The sequence below is a fragment of the Asparagus officinalis genome, chromosome 10, assembly GCF_001876935.1.
Source record: "Asparagus officinalis chromosome 10, Aspof.V1, whole genome shotgun sequence".
Taxonomy (NCBI): domain Eukaryota; kingdom Viridiplantae; phylum Streptophyta; class Magnoliopsida; order Asparagales; family Asparagaceae; genus Asparagus; species Asparagus officinalis.
This window is the reverse complement of record NC_033803.1, coordinates 1,803,563-1,812,788: the sequence shown is the minus strand read 5'-3', so window position 1 is coordinate 1,812,788 and position 9,226 is coordinate 1,803,563. Positions and strand designations below refer to the sequence as shown.

General features: G+C 38.9%; 2 protein-coding genes across 3 annotated transcripts in view; both read left to right on the top strand.

The window, feature by feature from the left end:
* Positions 598–5,489, top strand: LOC109825171 (transketolase, chloroplastic-like). 2 transcript variants are annotated; one of them, XM_020391936.1, is made up of 8 exons: positions 598–981; positions 2,193–2,283; positions 2,382–2,487; positions 2,571–2,853; positions 2,939–3,087; positions 3,178–3,331; positions 4,168–4,788; positions 4,858–5,489. In XM_020391936.1, exons 1-8 carry the CDS (start codon positions 820–822, stop codon positions 5,191–5,193), a joined length of 1,902 nt encoding a protein of 633 aa, XP_020247525.1. In that variant the 5' UTR covers positions 598–819; the 3' UTR covers positions 5,194–5,489. The 2 variants fall into 2 exon arrangements, with proteins under 2 accessions (XP_020247525.1, XP_020247526.1); XM_020391937.1 differs by having other exon boundaries at positions 599–981; positions 4,168–4,762; positions 4,832–5,489.
* The window catches only part of LOC109825423 (UDP-glucuronate 4-epimerase 3-like), a 6,097-nt gene continuing 3,041 nt past the window's right edge, over positions 6,171–9,226 (top strand). Inside the window, exon 1 of the mRNA XM_020392280.1 lies at positions 6,171–6,188. Within this exon, the coding sequence (XP_020247869.1) occupies positions 6,171–6,188 (18 nt within the window). The remainder of the gene's footprint in view (positions 6,189–9,226) is intronic.

The window sequence follows — 9,226 nt, the reverse complement described above, 5'->3', positions numbered from 1 at the left end:
ATACCAGCTTGCGATATACTAATTAAGCTTTATTGCTTAAGAATAAGTGAAAAACACAACACAAATTGACCAAAAGTGTTAAAAATGACTAGCGATTTAATTATTTAAATAGCTGCCCACCTATCAAAGCAACTAAAATATAAATATAAACATTTAACTAGCAAATTATTATAGTGATTAGCTATCCAATCAACCCCTAATTTATCTTAGCATTCTTCGCGTTGAGTTAAATATCAATATCATTCAACACATAAATTTCAAAATGAATGAAAAATGGGGGGAAAACCCCTCCCTCCCTGATAAATAAGGAAGGTTGCTTACACACCCTTAAATAAATCCTAATTTCAGTCCGCAACCTGCACATTTGCTATTTTACTTTATCGGGTAAAAATAGTTCAATGTAGCTATAAAATGAAAAAAAAAAAAAATCAGCGTGAGAAAGCTAGGAATATGTTTGCAAATATACATGCTTGTAGGATAGCACAACTAATAAGATAAAAGTGAGGGGTATATAAGCAAGAAAAAAATTCTGAAAAACAAAAGACAAAACTAACCCTCGACTTTTACTAAAATAAATAACCCCCCTCACTCTCACAAAATCAAACTCACCTCTTGCGATCCTCGAAACCCGCCGTCAATGGCCGCCACCTCGTCCTCCATGGCCGCCTCCAGAGCTCTCTTGAGCCCTCAATCAGAGCAGCTGCGGTCGAGGCGGCGAACTCGCCGACGACGTCGGCGATCGACAAATCGGTCAACGCGATCCGGTTCCTGGCCGTCGACGCCGTCGAGAAGGCGAACAGCGGCCACCCTGGGCTGCCGATGGGGTGCGCGCCGCTGGGCCACATCCTGTTCGATGAGATGATGAGGTATAACCCTAAGAATCCGTACTGGTTCAATCGAGACCGGTTCGTGCTCTCGGCTGGCCACGGATGCATGCTTCACTACGCGCTGCTGCATCTCGCCGGATACGATAGCGTCAAGGTTTGTTTTTGTTTGCTTGATTGGTTGAATTTTGAATTTTGGGACCTGGGTTGGGTCAAAGCTTGGATCTTGGCGATCAAAGTTTTAGCTTTGATCCTCTCTTGTTTCCCAATAGGGGGTTACGTGAAAACCCCACAAAGTTCGGGGTTTTTTTTTGTGAAATTAACCCTTAGTTTTAATTCAGTATGGGTGATGTGACCATTGTTTAATCGATCCAAAATGAGTTAAACTGCTATAAGTAAGGGATTAAATACTGAGTATATGGGTGTAAACATTAACTGGGTTTGCTGTTTTGGGTTTATGAATGATTTTGGAAGTGGAAAACAATTCAGCTTACGAGAATCTAGTTAAATTGATGAAGTGCTTTATAATAATTAGGAGTCAGGTAGAGGGTACCAAAATGTTAATTAATAAATTTGCTTTCTGAAAGGGAGCCTTTTAGGGGTGCATTCGGTCCGGATACGGCTCGGATATGATGCTTACCATATCTATATCCGCTTACTCATCTCGGATACGGTTACGGATACAGATATACATCGGTAAGGAAAATTCATATCCATATCCGCTAAAATCGGATACGGTTACGGATATACATGCGGATATATAAGCGGATATGTATGCAGATACATAACGGATATGAGAAAGCTAGATAGTATTAAGAAAAACATAGTTCATGTGATACAAAAGAGTTCGTTTATATGTTCATTATATCTGAAAAGTTAAGATTAGACATCTTGATCATCAAAATTAACCACAAATTCATAATCTAAGAATTGAAACTATCGTAAGAGTATGACTAATATGTATTCGGATATTTCGGATACGGATACGGATATTTCACTATAAAACCATATCCGTAACCATATCCTATCGGTTATAGATTTGAGTAACCATATACGTATCCTAACGGATACGGTTACGGATATTTCCTCGGATACGGATACAGTTTAGCACCCTTAGAGCCTTTCGTTTGTTTAATTCAAGTAAAAAGAAAGTGATGTGACCGTTCTTTTCTGTTTTTAGCTTTGTTTTTTGTTTATTTTGTTGGGCTCAGATTCATTACTGAAACTTAGTACAGTTGAAAAACGTCTAAAATCCTAGTAGATTGACACCTAGATTCGTGTAATTCTGGGGAAAACATTATTTTTACTCCTTGAGGTTTAAATTCTTTTTTTTTAAAGTTAAAAAGAGTTCAAAATGTGGCAATTCAGGAGGAGGATTTGAAGGCTTTCAGGCAGTGGGGCAGCAGGACTCCTGGTCACCCTGAGAACTTTGAAACACCAGGGATTGAAGTCACCACTGGTAATTCTCGAATTATTCTCATAATATTTTCTGTTTTAAAATTAAATCATACTTGTAGTATTTATAGTTCCATTTGGTGGTTCTGCTGTTGTTTTTAGGCCCTCTTGGTCAGGGTATTGCGAATGCTGTTGGATTGGCGCTTGCAGAGAAACACTTAGCTGCGCGATTCAATAAGCCCGATAATGAAATCATCGACCATTATACGTATGTACCTACTGCATCATATAAAACGTTGTTATCCAATTCAGTTTCGTGTTAAGTAGACTTACGGGGATTGGGTACTTTAGGTATACTATACTTGGGGATGGTTGTCAAATGGAGGGTGTTTCAAATGAAGCTTGTTCTCTAGCCGGGCACTGGGGTCTAGGTAAATTGATTGCATTCTATGATGACAACCACATCTCCATCGACGGAGACACAGAGATTGCGTTCACCGAAAATGTGACTGCACGATTTCAAGCCCTCGGGTGGCATACTATCTGGGTTAAGAATGGGAATACTGGCTATGATGAGATCCGGGCTGCAATCAGAGAGGCAAAGGCTGTTAAGGACAGGCCAACCTTAATCAAGGTTCCCATTTTTCTTTTAACCTCTTTCTTGTCTGTATCTAAAGATGTGTTAGCATGTAATTTACAAAGGGATGGGTTTTATGTAGGTAACAACCACCATTGGTTATGGATCACCAAACAAGGCGAATTCTTACAGCGTGCATGGGAGTGCTTTGGGTGCTAAAGAAGTTGACGCAACAAGATTGAACCTTGCATGGGCTCATGAACCCTTCCATGTGCCTGAAGAAGTGAAGAGGTCTGCAATTTCTCACAAATTATTTTAGTCCGCCCAGCTACTTCATCCAATCTTTTCATAGGTAACGCCGTTAATTTTCCTCTTCTATAGTCACTGGAGCCGCCATATACCGGAGGGCGCTGCGCTCGAGACTCAATGGAATGCCAAATTTGCTGAATATGAGAAGAAGTACGAGGAGGAAGCTGCAGAGTTGAAAAGAATCATCTCTGGGGAATTGCCTGCAGGATGGGAGAAGGCTCTTCCGGTATATATATCTAAACTGTATTTAAATTTCTTCTATCGTTCTGTCACATATAAAATCATCACATCTGTAAAGTATGTCATTCAAGTCATTAATTCAGATGTGGGCTAAAGTACTTAGAACTTGAAGCATTCATGTAATATGAAAGTTCTCTGGAGATGGTTATAGAAAACCAGGCTAAATTATTCCACTTGAACCTGGTAGCTTCCAGCAAATCTCTCTAATTAAGGTTCATATTTAACCAAGAAAAGGTGGTGGTGTTAACATATCTGAAGGTGCGAAACAAGACCCTATAAACTGGTGCTCATTGTTCAGCCTCGAATATAATGGAGATCTATGAGAATCAAAATGGTCATAAAATTCAAGTTACCTCAAAATAATTAGCATGTTTATTAGTTACACGGAACATGCAGTGAATATTTTACATGTCATTAACGCAGTTGGACGACTTAGTTATTGTGAATTAATATATCTATGGAGAGGAGGGGTTTTGGGATCTCCTTTTCCTTTCCTTTAGTGATAGCTGGAGTGGTTTACCCAAAACATTGCATTCAAGAAGCAAAAAAGATGATTAAAAAAATGCTTAATCTATGTCTTGTACAAAAAGATAAATATTGGTAAAGGTGACGATAACAAATTCGAGCAGACATTACCACAAATATTATCCACTAATAGAAAAATTGTAAGTATTGCATCGGAAAGTGATGAACAAAATGGAGAACCATTTGACTAAGGAAAGTTGAACCAACATTTTAGGATAAACGTTGTTTAGTGTTTCGTTTGGCTAAGAATTGTAATACCAATTTACTGACACAATTTTTTGCGATTCCTATGGTAAGACCTACACAACCGAAAGCCCAGCTGACGCTACCCGAAATCTATCACAACAGTGCCTTAACGCGCTCGCAAAAGTCATCCCTGGATTCCTTGGAGGCAGCGCCGACCTTGCATCATCTAATATGACACTACTCAAAACCTTCGGAAACTTCCAGAAGGACACGCCCGAAGAGAGGAACCTCCGCTTTGGTGTCAGAGAGCACGGCATGGGCGCTATCTGCAACGGTATCGCCCTCCACAGCCCTGGCCTCATCCCCTACTGTGCCACCTTCTTCGTCTTCACAGACTACATGAGGGCCGCGATGAGAATCTCAGCCCTGAGCGAAGCTGGAGTCGTTTACGTGATGACCCATGATTCCATCGGGCTCGGTGAAGATGGGCCCACCCACCAGCCCGTCGAGCACCTCTTCAGCTTCCGTGCAATGCCTAACATTTTGATGCTCAGGCCAGCTGATGGCACTGAGACTGCTGGGGCTTATAAAGTCGCGGTTCTTAACAGAAAAAGGCCATCGGTCCTTGCTCTCTCTCGTCAGAAACTCCCTCAGCTCTCTGGAACTTCAATCGAAGGAGTAGAAAAGGGAGGATACGTAATCTCAGATAACTCTTCTGACAACAAGCCTGATCTTATTCTGATGGCAGTAGAAAAGGGAGGATACGTAATCTCAGATAACTCTTCTGACAACAAGCCTGATCTTATTCTGATGGCGACCGGTTCTGAGCTTGAGATTGCTGCGAAGGCAGCTGATGAACTGAGGAAAGAGGGAAAAGCAGTTCGAGTTGTTTCATTTGTTTCCTGGGAGTTGTTTGAGGAGCAAACTGAAGAATATAAATCGAGCGTGCTTCCCGAAAACGTGGAAGCCAGGGTTAGTATCGAAGCGGGATCGACGATGGGATGGGAGAAATATGTAGGGAAGAAGGGCAAAGCTATTGGGATTGATAGATTTGGGGCAAGTGCTCCTGCCGGAAAAATTTACAGGGAGTTTGGATTGACAGTGGAGAATGTTGTTGCATCTGCAAAGGCCCTGTAAGTTAGTGAGATATACAGAAGGCTTGAGAGATTTTTTTTTAGAGTTTCTGCAGATTGATGAAGAGTAATAAAGAATTATGAGTATTGGTCTAGTTTTCTTTCAGTTTTTTGTACTTTTTTATGTTGCATTTGCTGTTGTCATTGAGTTATTAGTAATGTATATTGTTGTCAGTTTGTTGCTCCAGTGGTTAAGCATTGAATTGTGAGTCTGTGACCATCAAGAGGAGGATTCAGTTCCTCCTCCGTTTCAATGAACTAGTGTGAACACCGTGCAAAACACGATATATTTTTGCTACAGTAATCTCGGTTTTAAATGCTACAGTTTTTCGTTTTTTGAAATGTTACAGTATCCCGCTCTGCTACGGTGACTCTTGGGTTCTCCCCCTTTGTATAGAGGAATAGAAAAGGGGAATCGTTATTATTTACCTCTTTTTATGCTGGTTGTTTTGTGTTGCCTTTTTTTTCTTTAGGTATATGTAGAATACACAACAGTAAACCTTAGGATAAATTTCACAAAACACCCCTTACGTTTAGCCGTTTTCGGACAATCGCCCTTGAGTTTTCCTGTTTTTGAGATCAACTGTCCAAACTTTAATAATATCACTTAAATCTCTCTCAAGTTTGTCTATAAATTCCTAACTAATACCGTTAGATCTGACTATGTGGCTGATTCAAATATTCAAAACATCCACCACGGAAAATGCCCTTTCTTTTCATTTTTTTAATAATGTTAAAGGTAATTTTCATGAAAGCCTCTTAAGCTAGAGTTATGAATTTAAATATTTAAAAATTAAATTAAATTAATGCAATATTCAGAGTGTTGATTTCAAAAGGATGTTTTTCTCTTGTCACCAATTCATCTGACACTGTTACTGGGGTTAGTTGTTAAAATTGGGAACATTTAGGGTTTTTGTGAAGCATCCCAAATTCAAAGGGTGGTTAAGTGAGATTTTCTAAAGTTTAGGGGATTATCTCAAAATGGCCAAACTTAAGGAGGTTTTTGTAATGTTTACCCTTAAACTTAATAATGTTGAAAACGTAGTTGTTTGATCTTGTTCAAAATTAAGATGACATATTATGCTTTGATTAATACCTTGACATTACAAAGTTGGATTTTATACTTAACATGACGCTCTCTCATAAGTCAAGTCGTTAGAACTTAAAAATGTATTAACGTCATATCAGCATTAATGATTCTCAGTTAGACGTAGACAACTAACTTCAGATCTGTTAATACAAAACCAAATTTTGAATATGTAACAGTATTTCACGCTTATTTGATGGTAAATATGCAAAGTTAAAATTATAACTATCGCTAGTAATCAACTCCTCTATACAAATGAGAATACAAGATTCACTATTCATAAGGACAAATTTTCAAAACCATCCGGTTTTGAAATTTATTCCCAAAAAAACACCCATTTCAACCTTAATTTCAAAAACAGACCTAGTTGGATGAAACTGGGTCTGGTTTTGAAAAAAAAATTTCCAAACTTCACGGGAGTTGAACTCCCGTGAAGTTTTTTCTCATAACAAAACTTTATGGGAGTTCAACTTCCGTGAAGTTTGAAATTTTTTTTTTCAAAAACCAACCCAGTTTCAACCAACTGGGTCGGTTTTTGAAATTAAGGTTGAAATGGGTCGTTTTTTATAAATAAATTTCAAAAGTGGATGGTTTTAAAAATTTGTCCTTATTCATAATATAGTAAATACTACAGTAGCATTATAACTGCAGCAAACATGAAACTTGAGTTTTTTTAAAAAATATCACTGTAGCACACGAGAATACGGTAGCCTATGATTACTGTAGCAAAAATGTGCACGGTGTTCACACTAGTTGTTGGAAAGGAAAAGATACGGAAGAGATTGTATTTTCAGACAATAATCATATATTTCACCAATAAATAAATTATAACACAAGTAAAAATGAAATCCAACAGTAAGATTTGAGGGTAGTTTTTGCAATATGCAAGTGTCATTAACGACCGACGGTTCACCCAAACTTGGCGGTGTGGGTTTTAGAATATGTTAGAGTCCACTCGAACGGAGGGATCATCCACATAGTCGCTCATCATGCCTGATTGTAGAGGCGTCAGGAGGACAATGCCTCATATGACAAGGATACCCATTAACTATGATTAATATATGTAATATAATATATATAATATATAAATTTATTATATATATATTATCATAGGAGAGAGAGAGAGAGAGCGAACGGAGCGGAAGAGCAGAGATTAATGTATCCTTGCATACTTGGAGGGATTTCCCCTTGACCGCCTTAAAATCACATGATGGAGCCGATATTGGATGATCCGCCCGCCGTTGAACTGTGATCTAACATATTGCTAAACCCCAACACACCAATTGGTGAATCCGTCGCTCGTGTTGACCCTCATGCGGCCGTAGTGAAAAGTTCTGATGCATTCAAAAACTTTAAAATTGATACGAGTGGATGAATGCGTCAGAACGACGACGGCAGATGACCCCAAAACTTGTCGCCGGCGAACCGCCTGGTGCTGGCGTTTTAGAATATGCTTAGATCAGTTTCAACGGAGCCACATCATCCACCCCAATGCGCCCTCTAATCATGTTGCGATTGAAGTTCAAGGAGGAAGATCCCCCCTATAAAGGGTAACTACTTAAATCTCACTATATATATATATAATATATAATTAAATATAATAATATATATATATGAATTATCATATATATGATATAGACGAGAGAGAGAAGGAGAGACAGAGAGCAGACAAACTTATGTCACACTTGACCTGTCCACCTAAGTTTCTTAGTCATGATGATCACTGATTGCGACATACGGAATTAGTGGATGATCACACTCTTAAACTGATTATATATTCTAAAACTCCAACACACAAAATTTGGGGTGAAAACCGTCGTGGTTTTGAAACCCTCCGTCGACGCCACTTGTGAAAAATTGCTAGTCATTCGACAACCCGAGTTAAATTTATACCGAGTGGATGAAGGGTCAAACCAGACGGGTCACAGCCAAGTCTGTGTGTTGGGAGTTTCATAGAAATGTACATCAAGTTAACGAGCGGATCACTCATAATATATGTCAATCCAAGTGATCATCAGATAACTAAGAAACTTGTTTGGCACGGTCCACGTAAGTTGACGCATAGTATATAATATATATATAGAGGGAGAGATTTAATGATTATCCTTATCAATAGGAGGGGATTTTCTCCATATACGCCTCGAAATAGCACATTGATCGAGCGACATTATAGGATGACCGCGCTCCCTTGAATTGATCTACAGAATTCTAAAACCCCAACACACCAGCTTTGGTGAACAGTCGTCTTGACCCTTCATCACTCGTATCAATTTTAACGTTTTGAATGAAATAGAGACTGTTTCACATGGCTCCCGATGGACAGGGTCTTCAAAAAACGACGAGAGACTTCACCCCAAACTTGTTGTTTCCTGGTTTAATATGTAGATTCAGTCTCATTCACGGAGCCCGATCATCCATAATCGTCGCCTCATATCATGTGATTTATAAGCATCAGGAGGAAATCATCCCGTTACAAGCGCATACCATTCAATCCTCTCTCCTCTCTCTCTCTCTCTTATATATATATATATTATACTATATACTATATATATATATATATATAAACTTATGTCAACTTAAGTGGACGTCCACTAAGTTTCTTAGTTATTGATGATCACTTGATTGACATATATTATGGATGATCCGCTCCGTTGAACTTGATCTACATATTCTAAAACTCCAACACACAAAATTTGGGGTGAACCCGTCGTGGTTTGACCCTTCATCCACTCGTATCAATTTTAACGGTTTCGAATGAATAGAACTTTTTACATGGCTCGACGGAGGGTCAAACCACGACGGGTTCACCCCAAATTTTGTGTGTTGGAGTTTTAGAATATATAGATCAAGTTCAACGGAGTGGATCATCCACAATGTATGTCAATCAAGTGATCATCAATGACTAAGAAACTTAGTGGACGTCCACTTAAGTTGACACAAGTTTTACTCT